At 40.6% G+C, this 17,534-nt stretch overlaps 1 protein-coding gene across 1 annotated transcript; it reads right to left on the reverse strand.

Moving 5' to 3' along the window:
• Positions 1–813: 813 nt before the first annotated feature.
• On the reverse strand, positions 814–15,648 carry LOC139909463 (NACHT, LRR and PYD domains-containing protein 3-like). Its single transcript, XM_078282317.1, has 9 exons — positions 15,372–15,648; positions 14,504–14,611; positions 9,803–11,672; positions 9,520–9,693; positions 5,568–5,741; positions 3,464–3,637; positions 2,807–2,980; positions 2,557–2,603; positions 814–1,853 (listed from the first exon to the last, which is right to left on the reverse strand). Exons 1-9 carry the CDS (start codon positions 15,646–15,648, stop codon positions 1,312–1,314), a joined length of 3,540 nt encoding a protein of 1,179 aa, XP_078138443.1. The 3' UTR covers positions 814–1,311.
• Positions 15,649–17,534: the final 1,886 nt, after the last annotated feature.

Here is a 17,534-nt window from a genome sequence, read left to right on the forward strand (position 1 = left end):
TTGGCGTAGTCAACGAGAAAAGTCTGTCTCAACTTTCCTGCCACTTCTACAGTTTAACGAAATCGAGGGAACGAATTGTATCTCGAGTCCATGATTTACTGTAACGTGCGCGCGTTTTCGTCCATTCGTGCGCACGTTACAGTAAATCATGGACTCGATATAACTTTTTTTCTCTTCCAATGGCCACTCCCGGGCTCCGTAGTGACCAACTTCAAACCATGACATTCAGTTTCAGTTTTGATGATAGAAATTCAACTTGCAATTCAGATTCATTTTTTGCATACTATGATTCAATTTAGCATCAAAAATTCTAATTATTGATTGTGTCATGACCCAGCTCATAAGCCATGACAATTTATTAACAAAATAACAACAAACCCAGACCAAACTCATGAGACGTGTGAATCAGTACAGTCAGTAGCGTCAGTGAGTGGGTGTGTGAGAGGTGTAGTGTGAAAAGGTGTAACCTAAAAGTTAACGCAACGGCAGAGGCAACCCAAAACAAAACATGTTGCCTGGGGAGAGGACGGTCTGGTCTTAAATACCCCTGGGAGACTGGCCAGGTCACCCCGCCTACCAGGGACCTGAGGAGAGACTCAGACAACAGACAGACAGAGCAGGACGGCCGTCACAGTTGTCTCTGACATCTTGCTTCAGTTTAGCAAAGTAAATCAGCCATGACAAAGATTATATTTTCCTTGATCATGAGACTCACAACATAGACAACAACAGAGTCATATATTGGTTTATTTTAGGACAATAATTTCATTTTAAACAACAAGAAATTTATAACAAAACACATTTGAAAAGAAGTTAAAACAGTGTTTAACCTTTAATTCTGGGAAACAATTATAGAAAACATAAAAATGTTAAGCTTGGAATGATGAGATTAATAAAATACCAAATATAACAAAGATCCAAAAGAAAGATATTTTAACCCGTCATCATAAACAACATCTTGATTCTGTCTGGTTTCATATTTCATTCATTTCATTTTCTAAGTAAAATATTCATGTTCCAGTAGCTGAGTCGTGTTAAAACCCTGTTCAGTTTCCCTGAATATAGAAAACATTCTGCTGACAGTGATTGATTAATATGTTCTTTACAGTAAAACAACTCATACATCTATATGGAAATACACACATTTATATGCTCACATTAGGATGGAACTGTGTGTGTGCGTGTGTGTGTGTGTGTGTGTGTGTGTGTGTGTGTGTGTGTGTGTGTGTGTGTGTGTGATCCTGTACAGAGTGAACTATCATCTCAGCAGCTGTCTTTGGTCAGCAGTGTGAGTGTTTCTCTCTCCCTCCTCTATCTGACAAGAGACACTGAGAAACCAGTCCCAGACCCAGACCAGAACCTGAACACAGGATAGAGGGGTTCAGTGAATGTGGAGTGGAAGGTGTGGAGGTGGATCAGTGAGTCAGAGGAAACTCTGTAGAAGGACAGAGAGCCAGCAGACCAGTCCAGATACACTGCTACTCTGTCAGAGTCAGAGGAGGAGAGGGAAGATATGTCTGTTTCTCTGTTATTGTGCCAGACAGAGTAACGATAACGAGAGCAGAACAGACTCCAGGACTTTTCATTCCATCCAAGCACACAGTCATCACCCTCTCCTCTCCTACTGATTCCTCTGTAAGTCACTCCTATAGAAACCTTTCCTTTCCTCTCGACCTCCCAGTAACAGCGACCAGTCAGACCATTTCTACACAGCAGCTGTTCCCAGAAGTCAAATCTCTCTGGGTGATCAGGATATCGCTGCTCCTCTCTTACTGATGTCACCTCTCTGTTGTCTTCAGACAGGAAGAGGTTTCTGTGTGCTGTGTTTGGGTCCAGAGTGAGTTCACAGGCATCTGATGAGAGAACAAGACTCAATACAGCAGCAGTTTATCATCTAATACACCTGTTGTGTTTATTGTTATTTTATTAATAACTTCACTGTTAATTATTTACCAGTTTCATTTTTGTGAATAATTATTCACTGATTTAAATGACAAGAAAAGGCAACCAACCTCTGATGGGGCTTACATGAGGTTTAGTACAAGTCAGTAAAGGTATAGTCAGGTATACCTGACGAAGGTCGCTTGACCGAAACATTGTGCCACTTATTAAATTCTTGTAAGTGAAGTCAGTGTGCGGGAGTCTGCTGATTTGTACTTGTCTTGCTCCTCCGACGCACCTGGTGCATACGGTTGTGCAAAGATCACCTTTTTGTTTAACTTACATAACAATTAGGAAAATATGACAGAGACAAATAACACAAATAGCTTTAAAACAAATACATAATAATAACAATAATACTAATATAATAATAATAATAATAATAATAATAATAGTGATACATATACACAAACATATGTAGACATAAATAAAAAGATACATATTTCACAACTTTCTCACAAAATTTAACAGTTTCATTATAACACATGTCATCATCTTCATTCAGTAGGATGTGAATGAATGGACGTCACATACTGCTGTGTGAATGGACTTTCTATCTAAATAGTTGAATGTGTGTTGCTTTGTTTTCATGAATCAAACTAAATACACACTTACATTTCCTCAGACCTGGTTTCAACCTCTGCTCTCCACCATGGTCCACACTGGGGGAATAAACAAAGTCAGACCAGCAGATTCTCTTTGATGATGGAAACATGGACATTTAATAACCTTCAATATGAATGAGTTTCCATACAGCATCAGTCATAACTGCCGTTAGACATTAATCAATACTCCTCAGCTTCTCAGTGTGACAGAGAAAATGTGTGTGACTCTCAGCCTTCTAGCAGACGTTGCCTCTCCAGACCTGAGAGAGTCCAGTCTCCAGTGTGGATCCTCCAGTCCAGCAGAGAGCAGCTTCACTCCTGAGGCTCCTGGATGATTGTAGCTCAGGTCCAGCTCTCTCAGATGGGAGGGGTTGGAGCTCAGAGCTGAGGCCAGAGAAGCACAGCCTTCCTCTGTGAGCAGACAGCCTGACAGCCTGCACACACACACACACACACACACACACACACACACACACACACACACACACACACATACACACACACACACAGTTAAGTTAGACAGTTAAGTTAATTACTTTTGCCTGCTTTTCTACATAACAGTTTTATGTTTTTTTCTAAGTTCTCAGTGTAAACTTTCTGTTTAAAACAAGATACATATTAGATAAGTCAGTTTGGTCAGTTTGGCAGTTCTTGGATCAGTTTGCTGCAGAATCTTAGAAATCCTTTTTGGTATTTTAGGTCTCAACAACAGAGACAGCAAGGAGGGAAATCATGAAATATCCTGATAGAAAGCAGAAAACAGTTCATAGGGGACAGAAAGTAGAGTGAAAGGTTGTTACCACAATCATAAGAGCAGAGAAAATCCTCCACAGGTTAGGAATCTATTCACTGATGTTACTCTGTAAGTAAAGCAGGATTTAAATGGTCATGTGTTGACCAGGTTGAGGAATCCTGACCTGAGAGTCTCCAGTCTACAGTGTGGACTCCCCAGTCCAGCAGAGAGCAGCTTCAGTCCTGAATCCTGCAGGTCGTTGTTACTCAGGTCCAGCTCTCTCAGACTAGAGGACTGGGAGCTGAGAACTGAGGCCAGAGCTTCACAGCTTCTCTCTGACAGCTGACAGTCACTCAGCCTGAAGGACAAGAAAAGATATGGAAATATTATTCTCTTATATTTTAATGTCAATGTTGTCTGTGATTTTTCTTTCAAATAACTACTGTTAATAATGTTGATTGATGTTTCCCTTATCTAAAAGCAGAGTTCACAGTGTTCTTTGCATGGTGCTGTAGTTCATTGAACTGAGTGCAGCACTAACAATGCCAGAGATGCTGGTTTGATTCCCACTGGGTTCACCCATGTTAAAACTGTATTCACACATGGTGCTGCAAGGTGATTTGGATCAATACATCCACCAAATGGTCTATGCTATGTTATAGGGCTGAACGATATTAACAAAAAAATCGAATTGCAATCGTCATTTAAACTGCGATTCAATATCATCGCAAGTTTTTCTTGTTTTTTAAGAACTTTAAAATTGTTTAAATGAAAGTGATTTTATTAAAAAAATAGATGTCAGTGTGCAGGATTTACTGAGATTGAGTCTGATGAAGGTTTTCACCAATACTGTACTTGATTCATGGACCAAATATTAACCAAAATATCTTGTTGAGAAATCCATTTTGGACGCTTCTCTCTCTTAAGTAATTAACTGCAGCCTCTGCGATTTGGAAATTGCAGAAGTTCAAATTGCATTTTTTTTTTAGTTAATTGTTCAACTCTACTATGTTATGCTTTACAGAAAGCCATTAAGAAGAATGACAAGATACATGAAGCAGATTTAAATCTACACTAAGCGATTTTCCGACCACTAGAGGGAGACAGAAACCACAACACATTTTGTAAACACACAGCAAACCTGCTGTGCTACAGAAGCCCTTAAGGACAAACCGTGCATAAAGGCTAATGGCTAAAACAAACGTACCTATGGAGAAATGTCGCCGGTTACCAGTCTCACTTTGCCAGATTTTTCTCCCGCTGAAGGTCACATGACCCACAATGACAAGTGAAGAGGCAGGTAGCAAGTTTACTAGTTGAAAACGTTTCCTCGCTCGCTTCATCGATTCCAACATTACGAGACTTTTTTTCAGGGATGGGAGGGGGAGAGCGCCGCTTTCATACAGCGAGAGAGGAGACAAGCTAGTTTTAAAAAAAGGAAAAGCTGTTCGGTCCGAACTTGACAACAAGCTTTAGAAAAGAGGTGAAAACAACAACACAGCTGGCCCGCGTGTGTGGCTACTGGTTTATATCATCACGTCTCACGGAAATCTCCACATAGCACACGTTAGTTTCAGGATTGGTTACAGGGTCTGAAATCACTTAGTGCAAGTTTAAAGTGTTTTAAACGATGATAGTGAATTTGCCAGTCCAAGTCCCTCAGGAAAGCATTCCACAGTCTAGAGGCCATGATGGCAAAAGTGTTTTCACCTTTAGTCTGGAGTTTAGACTGAGTGTCAGTCAGAAGGACCTGAAGATCTCAGCTTGCTCTCCAGCTCAGACAGAACTAAGAGTTCTGCAGTGTAACTCAGGGCCAAAACTAGTCAAACTCTGTGAAATCTTCATATTAATTCTTCATCAGCAGGTACCCAGTGGAAATATGTTAAATCTGGGATATATGATCTCTGCTTCACACTAGTTAAAGTCCTAGCTGCTCTATTCTGAACAAGCTGGATATGTGACAGTGAATCTTGACTGAGACAGGAAGAGAGAGGTGCAGTAATATAAATGACATGAGATCAAAGCATGGAGGATCTTCTCTCAGTCCTCCAGGTTCATGGCTGTGTATGAATTTGGATCAGAACAAAACACATTCTGGAAAATCCAGAACATTATGTTCAGTGAAATTGAAAATGCCAATGTAAAATGGTTCTGGAGTCCTGATGTAAAACCTGCAGAGTCTCCCTTTGCAGATTCAGGAATACTGACCTGAGAGAGTTTTGAGAGCAGGGACCTTAGTTTGGAGAAATGTGTCAAATCAATTGAGGAAAACTGTGAATGGATCTGACCTGAGAGTCTCCAGTCTACAGTGTGGACTCCCCAGTCCAGCAGAGAGCAGCTTCAGTCCTGAATCCTGCAGGTCGTTGTTACTCAGGTCCAGCTCTCTCAGACTAGAGGACTGGGAGCTGAGAACTGAGGCCAGAGCTTCACAGCTTCTCTCTGACAGCTGACAGACACTCAGCCTGAAGGACAAGAAAAGATATGGAAATATTATTCTCTTATATTTTAATGTCAATGTTGTCTGTGATTTTCCTTTCAAATAATTACTGTTAATAATGTTGATTGATGTTTCCCTTATCTAAAAGCAGAGTTCACAGTGTTCTTTGCATGGTGCTGTAGTTCATTGAACTGAGTGCAGCACTAACAATGCCAGAGATGCTGGTTTGATTCCCACTGGGTTCACCCATGTTAAAACTGTATTCACACATGGTGCTGCAAGGTGATTTGGATCAATACATCCACCAAATGGTCTATGCTATGTTATAGGGCTGAACGATATTGACAGAAAATCTAATTGCAATCGTCATTTAAACTGCGATTCAATATCATCACAAGTTTTTCTTGTTTTTTTAGAACTTTAAAATTGTTTAAATAAAAGTGATTTTATAAAAAAAATAGATGTCAGTGTGCAGGATTTACTGAGATTGAGTCTGATGAAAGGTTTTCACCAATACTGTACTTGATTCATGGACCAAATATTACCCAAAATATCTTGTTGAGAAATCCATTTTGGACGCTTCTCTCTCTTAATGTTGTGTTCGTTTCATGTTAATTAATTCTGTGTTCCCGGTCCAAAATGACCGCCCCATTATAGCTGATTATAAATCCATAATAATGCATATATTATCACCTAATGTTGTGTTAGATCTTTTTATCAACTTAAGTTCTTGTGAGCATTACAAGTTTTGAACTTCTATTTGCTATTTATGGCCTGTAGGCCTCACTGACCTGAGCTCATACAACTCGTTTCTGAGTTAAAAAAGAAAAAGCATAATGTATGGATTATTTTGACTATAACAAATACTCAGATGAAACATATTGTGCTATTTATCACAAACTACTTTGTGTCAAAGTTTAACAAGGACATTTGTTTTGAAACCATTTCAAATTTTTAAATAGTGGCACAAAATAACATCTGTTGTGTTCCCGGTCAACCGGTATGATTTTATTAGTAAAGAAAGGACATAGGCCCAAAACTACACATGAAAACACAACTGTGTGTGTGTTTGTGTGTGTGTGTGTGTGTGTGTGTGTGTGTGTGTGCTCAAACACACATGCATGTGGGGGTCTGGGAGAGGAAGTGTGTCCATCTGATGAATGGGCATGTGCCTGAACTCAATTTTATACACTAACTGTAGTCTCCCATTCATTTCTAATGACCAGCCATTTTTGACTGGGAACACCACAGGTGTACAAAAGTTAAATAAAACACCCCAAATTTAATGAAAATTATCAAAATGTATTTTGTGTGTTCAGCTGCCCTGTGTGGACAGAGTCATGGAACCTTATGACAATCAGATTAAATGAACTACATTTTTCAGAGAGAAAACTTGTAAATCGGTCCAATTCGACCGGAACACAACAGGAGGGTTAAGCAATTAACTGCAGCCTCTGCAATTTGGAAATTGCAGAAGTTCAAATTGCATTTTTTTTTTGGTTAATTGTTCAACTCTACTATGTTATGCTTTACAGAAAGCCATTAAGAAGAATGACAAGATATATGAAGCAGATTTAAATCTACACTAAGCGATTTTCCGACCACTAGAGGGAGACAGAAACCACAACACATTTTGTAAACACACAGCAAACCTGCTGTGCTACAGAAGCCCTTAAGGACAAACCGTGCATAAAGGCTAATGGCTAAAACAAACGTACCTACGGAGAAATGTCGCCGGTTACCAGTCTCACTTTGCCAGATTTTTCTCCCGCTGAAGGTCACATGACCCACAATGACAAGTGAAGAGGCAGGTAGCAAGTTTACTAGTTGAAAACGTTTCCTCGCTCGCTTCATCGATTCCAACATTACGAGACTTTTTTTCAGGGATGGGAGGGGGAGAGCGCCGCTTTCATACAGCGAGAGAGGAGACAAGCTAGTTTTAAAAAAAGGAAAAGCTGTTCGGTCCGAACTTGACAACAAGCTTTAGAAAAGAGGTGAAAACAACAACACAGCTGGCCCGCGTGTGTGGCTACTGGTTTATATCATCACGTCTCACGGAAATCTCCACATAGCACACGTTAGTTTCAGGATTGGTTACAGGGTCTGAAATCACTTAGTGCAAGTTTAAAGTGTTTTAAACGATGATAGTGAATTTGCCAGTCCAAGTCCCTCAGGAAAGCATTCCACAGTCTAGAGGCCCTGATGGCAAAAGTGTTTTCACCTTTAGTCTGGAGTTTAGACTGAGTGTCAGTCAGAAGGACCTGAAGATCTCAGCTTGCTCTCCAGCTCAGACAGAACAAAACTAGTCAAACTCTGTGAAATCTTAATATTAATTCTTCATCAGCAGGTACCCAGTGGAAATATGCTAAATCTGGGATATATGATCTCTGCTTCACACCAGAGGTGGGACCAAGTCATTGTTTTGCAAGTCACAAGTAAGTCTCAAGTCTTTGCACTCAAGTCCCAAGTCAAGTCTCAAGTCAAGACAGGCAAGTCCCGAGTCAAGTCCCAAGTCAAGACTGACAAGTTCCAAGTCAAGTCCCAAGTCCTAAACTTTGAGTTTCGAGTCCTAAACAAGTCATAATGCGCTCTTCACCAAATCTAATGCCATTTTAACAACAGAGTAATAATATATTAAATTTACACAAATCATGAATGCTTTTTGAGAAGCCGATTTGTCATCTCGTTTCGGGTGAACATCAAAGTACGAGTCGGGGAGGGAACCCACAACAGTCTCGTCTGTTTAAACAGATCACTGCTGTACAACGGCCGACACGGAGCCTGTGTTATGGGGGGGATAGCTGTAACGTTAGCTAAGCATTGGCTCGCTAATTACGTTAATATATTAGCCTCGACTTACCGTTCTTTGTGCAGCTTCAAATGTCGAACGAAGTTGGAAGTTGTTGCATCTCCGTCTGTAATTTTCGACCCGCATGTTCTGCATACTGCAGTTCGTTTTTGGTTGACCGCCGCGTAGTATTTGTACGCGAACGAAATTATCTTTGGTATAATTTTTTCTAACTGGCGCTCAGTAACGTAACATTACTTCTTCATGGTTCTCTCCTGCAACTTGATTGGCTGCTGTCAGATTGGTTCAAACAAAGTGGATCTGGGAAATTAAGTGTCGACTTGCTGGGAATGAATAGCGTTAACGTTAGTTGATTCAGGAAATGAAGGGAAATGAATTGATTCATGGCACACTTTTTAAATAACATACTTTTTAATCTTTGGGTTTGGGGGAAGGTATCAAGTCTTTTCAAGTCAAAAGGCTCAAGTCCAAGTGAAGTCACGAGTCATTGGTGTTAAAGTCCAAGTCGAGTTGCAAGTCTTTTTTGATTTTGTCAAGTCGAGTCTAAAGTCATGAAATTTGTGACTCGAGTCTGATTCGAGTCCAAGTCATGTGACTCGAGTCCACAACTCTGCTTCACACTAGTTAAAGTCCTAGCTGCTCTATTCTGAATAAGCTGGAGATGTGACAGTGAATCTTGACTGAGACAGGAAGAGAGAGGTGCAGTAATATAAATGACATGAGACCAAAGCATGGAGGATCTTCTCTCAGTCCTCCAGGTTCATGGCTGTGTATGAATTTGGATCAGAACAAAACACATTCTGGAAAATCCAGAACATTATGATCAGTGAAATTGAAAATGCCAATGTAAAATGGTTCTGGAGTCCTGATGTAAAACTTGCAGAGTCTCTCTTTGCAGATTCAGGAATACTGACCTGAGAGAGTTTTGAGAGCATGGACCTTAGTTTGGAGAAATGTGTCAAATCAATTGAGGAAAACTGTGAATGGATCTTACCTGAGAGTCTCCAGTCTACAGTGTGGACTCTCCAGTCCAGCAGAGAACAGCTTCAGTCCTGAATCCTGCAGGTCGTTGTTACTCAGGTCCAGCTCTCTCAGACTAGAGGACTGGGAGCTGAGAACTGAGGCCAGAGCTTCACAGCTTCTCTCTGACAGCTGACAGACACTCAGCCTGAAGGAGAATTAGTGATGAAGACAAACAACAACTTTAAAATGTTTTCCATTTTGTACTCACATCACATTTTAATAAAGTTAATATATCCAGTTATCTTTTCACCTACAGAGCTTTATTGGAGGCTTTGACCACTGGCAGCAGCCTCAGAAGAGCCTCCTCTGAAGCAGAGTATTTCTTCAGGTCAAACACGTCCAGCTCCTCTTCTGATGACAGTAAGATGAAGACCAGAGCCGACCACTGAGCAGGGGAGAGTCTGTCTGTGGAGAGACTTCCTGATCTCAGGTACTGTTGGATCTCCTCCACTAGAGAACGGTCATTCATCTCATTCAGACAGTGGAACAGATTGATGCTTCTCTCTGGAGACGGATTCTCCCTGATCTTCTTCTTGATGTACTCGACTGTTTCCTGATTGGTCTGTGAGCTATTTCCTGTCTGTTTCAGCAGGTCTCGTAGGCGATTCTGATTGGTCTGCAGTGAAAGACCCAGGAGGAAGCGGAGGAACAAGTCCAGGTGTCCATTTGGACTCTGTAAGGCCTTGTCAATAGCAATCCTGTGCACCTTTGTTGCAGATGTTTTGCTGAAAAACAACCGCATATTTCTGAAAGTCAGCTGAGGTTCAGCCATCACATTCTTGTTGCTGTTGATGAGTGACAGGACCACATGAACAGCAGCCAGAAACTCCTGAATGCTCAGATGGACAAAGCTGAACATCTTGTTCTTGTCTTTGTCCTTTGGCCCATCCTGCTTTTTAAAGATCTCTGTGAACACTCCTGAGTACTGTGAGGCTTCAGTGAAGTTAATGCCACTCTTTTTTAGGTCTTTCTCATAGAAGATCAGATTGCCTTTCTCCAGCTGGTGAAAAGCCAGTTTTGCAAGTGACTCAATGTACTGAATGCTGTTTTCTGTGCCATACTTCTTTTTTGTCCGATCGATCTGAAACACCAGGAATTTTGTGTACATCTCAGTCAGGGTCTTGGGCAGGTCTTCTTCTCTCTCATTGGTTTTCAACAGATCCTCCAGAACTGTAGCAGTGATCCAGCAGAAGACTGGGATGTGGCACATGATGTGGAGGCTTCGTGAAGTCTTGATGTGGGAGATGATTCTGCTGGCCTGCTCCTCATCTCTGAATCTCTTCCTGAAGTACTCCTCCTTCTGTGGGTCAGTGAAGCCTCTCACCTCTGTCACCATGGCAACAAACTCTCCAGGGATCTGATTGGCTGCTGCAGGTCGTGTGGTTATCCAGAGGCGAGCAGAGGGAAGCAGTTTCCCCTTGATGAGGTTTGTCAGCAGTACTTCTACTCTGGTTGACTCTGTCACATCAATAGAGCGCTTTTCATTGGCAGTGAAGTCTAGTTGAAGGCGGCTCTCATCCAGTCCGTCCAACACAAACAGGAGTTTGAATTTACTCTTGTTGTAGTTTTTGTTTCCTGACTTCTGTAGTTCTGTGAAGATTTCATTAAGAGCCTCCTCCTTGATGTCTTTGGTTTCCCAGATACATTCGTGAATTAGTTCTGCAAAACGAAACCTTTCTCCCTTCAGTGAATTCAGCTGGCGGAAGGTGAAGGGGAATATGAGATGAACATCTTGATTGGCTCTCTCTTTAGTCCAGTCCAGGATGAACTTGTGCACAAGGAACGTTTTGCCGATTCCTGCAATCCCATTGGTCAGTACTGTTCTTATGGATGTGTGTTTTCCAGAAGGGTGTTTGAAGATGTCACTGGGTTTGATTGATTCCTCTGTGTCCGCTGGCTTTCTTGATGCCATCTCAATCTGCCTGACCTCATGCTGCATGTTGATGTGTATGTCACCTCCGTCTGTGATGTAGAGCTCTGTGTAGATATCATCCAGAAGTTTCTGATCCTTCTTCTCTAACCATCCTTCTTCTGCACACATAAACATGTCCTGGATGTTAGATTGGAGCTTTTGTTGGTACCATGTGATGAGTTGTTGAGGCTCTGTTGTTCTCACCAGCAAATCTGTGTAGAACAAAGTAACACCCATAAAAAAAACTAAACTACAACTAAAAGTATTAGGCTCTTTTGCAGGTAGCAGCACTAAATAGACGCTTGTGAGACAAAAAAAACTAATTTGAAGCTCAGTGCTTTTTTTTGCTAAAAGTTGGTGCTCTGAAAATAACAAACATGTTCTCACTGTCAACATCAATACAATGTTTCCTTTTAAAATAACAAAAAAGGAAGGCGACATTGTGACATTGTTAACTATGGGTTGCTTTCATTCACAACATTTTTTAACTCTATTTTCCAGGGAAAGTTTTTGATGAGGACACATGCTCTTTGATGCACCCCAGCTTCACAATCACACATTTACACATTTACACCTGGGAGCTGCCCAGTACACCCACAGTCTTCTACTGGTGGCCACTGAGCAGCTCCACTGGAGCAGTTGGGGGTTCAGTGCCTTGCTCAAGGGTATCTTGACAATAGTTGTTAAAGGAAGAGGAGAGAATTACTGATTCACTTTTTCACGCAAGATTCAGTAGTTCAGGGATTTGAACTGCCGACCCTCAGGTCACAAGCCCCATTCTGCACCTGTTACTCAGATGAATCAGTACTTCAGGAGCCGTATTCACAAAGCTTCCTAGTACTAAGAGTTGGTCCTAATGGTGAAAATCTAAGAATTTTTATTCTTAGAATTAAAATAAGATTAAATCATAGTAAAGATAAAAGCTATTCAAGAAGCATCTTAGCCCTTAAGAGAGCTCCTAAGGTGAAAACCTGTTCAGAGTAGAGAGGAGGACTTTTAGGAGCTGAGGAGTTTCTTAAGCAGAGGAGAAAATGGTTGAAAGACACAGAGGAGGAGAAATGTTCTCCAAACGCTGAATGACAGTGAGTTAATAAAGCTACAGGTTAGATCCTGCAGGATGATGTCTGTTGCTGATCTCATTAGAGATGTGCTCACATCTCCCACTCAACAAAGCTAACTATTACACCATTAATACTATTGTAATACCCTTGTCTTACAGCCAAACTTGGGAATGTGTATTATTTTATTTCTAAATGCATATTTCATTTTGAGTTCATATTAATCCACAATTTTTTTGAGAAATAATTTCATGCCTTTAATATATTTGACTGTGGTTAATCATTTCAAAAATGTATATGTGAGTGTAAACTGTGAATGTAAAACTGTAAACAACCGAGCTTTCTGTCAATAGTTGTATTTGATAGGAACTATTTTTTCTCAAAGACGCACTGCCTTCTCAGCCGGTGGAAGCTCCACAGAGCCAGAAGAATCCAAAAATAACTGCTGACAGAAAGTTCGGTTTTTTACAATTCTTTCCAGATAACATCCTGACACCGGTGTGATTATACTGTGAGCGTGTTTTGCAAAACAACGTTTATCATAGTTTTCAAAGACTGTGGCGTATGCCCCTAGGTTTCTACTGCAGTAGAGTCGGAGGGGGAAACCGGATGTTACCGGACGGATGGAGCAGGCTTCTAGCGAAGGTATGGTTTGTATTAATAGTGATTATGACCGAAAACATGTTATTTGGGCCCAGGGTTCAAAATACCCAACTATTCCTTTATTTGATGGTTTAACTCACAGCAGGCTGATTGTAATTACTCTCAGGTACTATTGATAAGATACATTTTCATGGTATAACTAGGAGAGAGAAAGCAAGTGGGCTACGTTTGACCCTAGACATAATATTATTCGAGATGTAACTTTCACCTGTGTTTTCCACTGAAATACTTGCACAAATAACACAAGCCTAGGGCGAAAGTCCAGGGCTAAGAAACGATTCACACAGGCAAATTCCAAAGTGGGATAACCCCGACTTTAGCCCAGGGCAGCTGGCCCTGCTCCGGAGCAGGGTTAACCCCGACTTTTCAGGGTTAACCCCAGAAAACTGTTTAAAAACCAGGGTTCTCTGTTGTCTGGGTGAACAGGGTTAGAACCATAGAGATATAACATGTGTGATATAACACATATAATATGTGTTATATCTCTATGGTTAGAACACTTTTGCGTCACTTGTGTGTTGTCCAATCAAATCAAACTTCTCCTTCACAACGTTGCTAAGCAATAATGCATGGCATTCCTAGGCTCGAGTGTTTTTATTACCACAGAATATTCAGACATGTAAGCCCTGGGCTAACAAGAATGCTGTGTGAATCGTTAGCCCTGGGCTAAGAGTTAGCCATGGGTTAAATGTCTGTGTGTGAACAGGGTTAAGCTAACCCTGGGCCAGCTGTTAGCCCAGGGTTAAGATAACCCTAGGCTAAGAATGTGCTGTGTGAAAACCATTTATGGATATAGCGGGTTACCCCGGTGTTGTCGGGGTAACTGATGGGACAGACACTCTAACTATTGATTAAACAGTGATTTTCATTTTTGACAGTATAAGTAAACTACACTTTTATTTACTGTAGACTAAATTGTGTAATTATCACATGTGATTCCTTGTGTGCATTCTGAATGACTAAAAGAGGCGTGTTGAGATTTGTCCTGATGGACCAATGACAGCGTCTAAAAGAGAGCATCATACCTAGCAACAGAGTGGACCACACCTCCTCACTAAGATAAAAGTTCTTGTCCATTCCTCGCTCAGAGTCACTCTGAGAACTTTCCTAAATCACTCCTAAGCTAGAACTCCTTGCTAGGAAGTTTTAGGCGAAGTTAAGACTCAGAGGATTCTCACAATGTTTGTGAATACGACTCCAGGAGCTGTGACATCAAGTAAAACAAACATATGAACTAAATCCTTCATCGTTTTAACAGCCACATTAAATGGGCAGTGACAAGACCAACATGGCAGCCAGGAGGAGCCAGAGAATAACTTTACCTTCAGTCTGACTGCTGTCAGTGGGAAGGTGAGGAAGAGGAGCAGACTGTGGTTGAATGGAGGAAGATCCTCTGTTCTCTGAAGTCTCCCCGACATCACTGACATCCCCTGAGAGAGAGAGAGAGAGAGAGAGAGAGAGAGAGAGAGTGAGAGAGATGGACTGAGGTCTGCTGGTCCTGGTCCTGGGTTGACTGCCATCTGAGGCCTTGTGGGTCTGATGGAGCTCAAAACCTTTTCTCTGTCTCTACAGCACTCGATAAATGGGACCAGAGTCACAGTTAGAATGAATGGGAGTCAATTCTGCTCCACAAAACTAAATGGCAGTAACTATTTTTAATGTGTTTTAAAGGTCAAATTATACCCATACATGCTCTTAAATGATACAAACAGCTGAAGTCAGCAGCATTACCCTGTACCTGAACCCCTGGGGATCAATAAAGTGGAAAACAATCACAACACAATGAGACTTGCCTTTTTGCTGCATAACATAAAACTCAAAATAAACACAGACACTCAAAAGGCAGCCTGCCTCTCTTCACACATCTACTGTCTGAAATGAATGCAGAATAACAGCAGAGCAGAAGTAAAAAACAAAACAAAAGAAAAAACAGATAAAACAGGCTGAGAAAGTGATAATTGTGTGAAGTCTCCATAGAGGCTTGGGTTAATCTTAGGGTTGGGGTTAATGTTAGAGATAGGGTTAGGGTTACATAGTCTGTAGAGAAATAGACAAGTGACACTTTGTTCATCTTCCTTTTGTTACCTGATATTTGAGTAAAGTGTTACCAGTGTTTAATTACAAATTCATGAGTCATCTGTGTCATTTCTGTTTTTCACATGTTTGTGTTTTTATCTCCCCATGACTTACCTTCGGGTCCTGAGCTGTTGTTTGACAAACTCTGCTCTAGATCATTCCTGTTGATCTTCATCAAAACCTTCTTGGTCACCTCCAGAGAGTGTTGGTTGTAGGTCTGCACCATCTGATCCACTGTGTTCAGCCTGTCTGCATTCTCCAGTCGGCTCTTTTTGATGGCCGGGAAACCTTCCAGGATGTCATCCTGCTGCAGGAACCACTGGAACTTCTTCAGCTCTTCATCTCCCAAATCCTCCAGTGTTTTCAAGAGCTTCTCTTTATCCGTCGCCATCGTTGCTCCCTGGTAAAGTTCGACAATATTTTCAACTCAAGGGACAATTATGCAATTTCTCCACTGGGATAATTAAAAATTCATCTCATCACATCACATCACATTACATAACATCACAACACATCAGATCAATACCATTGTTATAATCTTGTAAAAGTACTTTGTCAGCCAGATCATAAAAGGTAATTGATAATGTAATTGGTAATATTTGTTCTATTGTCTGATCATATATAACCCTTTGGTACAAACACACAGTACTTGTATATGTATGAATTTCTTCAACAAGGTTAGAGCAGGATGATTCCCTTTTCCTCTTTAACATTCCTTTTATCTCTGTGAACTGGTTAATATTTTTATCTTTAATTGCCTGGCTGTAACTGTTTCCTGTGTTGTCAGTAACTGGAATTAAATCACACCTGAGACATTCTGTGCCATGACTCTTCAATTTTTTAAATATTTTTTACTTTGAATGAAGGATCGATGGAGAAGCCCTTGAAGATCAGATGTTGGTGTAGATAAATAAAATCTGTTTATCGTTTCAAGAGCCTTAGATTTTTGGATGTTATGCAAATTATTCCATATTTATCTAATATAGTGAAATGTTTTGACATTTTACCAAAATTTCAGTTTGTGAGGTAAAATTGTGAAAAAAATTCAGGTTCCTGAATTTCCCCCAGGGGATCAATAAAGTGCAATCTTATCTTATTGTAACCCACATGAAGTGGATCAGCAAGTAAAGTTCAGCTTTAGTAGTTACACTATAAGACCGCTAGAGGGCACTCGAGTCTACAGAGCCGATTGGGATTTAGAAGAGAGCGCATAAAGCTAAACAATCGTTACATGAGAAGTGTGGTACAGTTTATCAAAGGTATTTTTCTTCTTTCCTAATTACGATACAACGATTTTGGTTGCTGAGGATTGTTTTGATGCTGCGGTGCATGTTTTTGAGTCTGGATCTCTGTGAAACTGGTGAGTTATCACGTTAGCATTGCTAGATAGCTGTTAGGTTATTGTCCATATTGCTAGCTACTGAAACTGTTGGGTTTAAGTGCTGTTGAGCCTTTTCTTATTTAACAAAAACCAATCGGAGACAAATGTAAAGACGGTACACATGTTGGTTTATAAGTTTGACCTGAGTTCTGTATAATTAAGAAGGTATCCTAATTAAATGTAGTCTTTCAGTAACGCCATTACGAGGCGCCATATTTTTCCTTCCTCATTGAGCCACGAGGCAATGCTGAAGTTTGACATGTTTTTCTTTGTGACTCCAATGCCCACAGTTTATATTGCTATAGTTAAGACAGTTTTTATGACATTTTATGCAGTTGTATTGCAGATTGTGTTGCAATGCTAAATAGAAACTGAGTATAAGATATGTTGTAAGATGAGTATAAGATATTGTAAGATGAGTGTAACATGTTTAATACGTGGTTAAACATATTCATGCAGACTGTGTTGTACATTAAGTGTCACAGCATTTATTTTATTCTGCTAAATAGTGTGAATTAGGTCAGTATTGTAATTACACAGTGATTGAGAGAATGGTAACAAACTACTGTACAGTATTAGATTTTATTTTCCTGCTGTGTGCAGGTTGGTTTTTTGTTAGTCCGCAATTTTTGCTGGTCAACTTTGATTGAAATATGGCGAGCCAGGATTCCCATCCCATCCAAGGAGCATGTGAAGTATGATCCAGCGTACCTCGTCATCACCTGCAGTTGCAGCGAACGTTCTTCTGGAACAGATGAGCTTATGAGATCTCAAACAAATACACTAACTACCTGGGTAGCACACACACACACACAACTACACACACATGGAACTTACCTTTAAGGAATACTGACGGATTGAACTGTGGACTAAAATAATTTTAGGACAAAAGACAG

Source organism: Centroberyx gerrardi, unplaced genomic scaffold (genome assembly GCF_048128805.1).
Source record: "Centroberyx gerrardi isolate f3 unplaced genomic scaffold, fCenGer3.hap1.cur.20231027 Scaffold_71, whole genome shotgun sequence".
NCBI lineage: Eukaryota > Metazoa > Chordata > Actinopteri > Beryciformes > Berycidae > Centroberyx > Centroberyx gerrardi.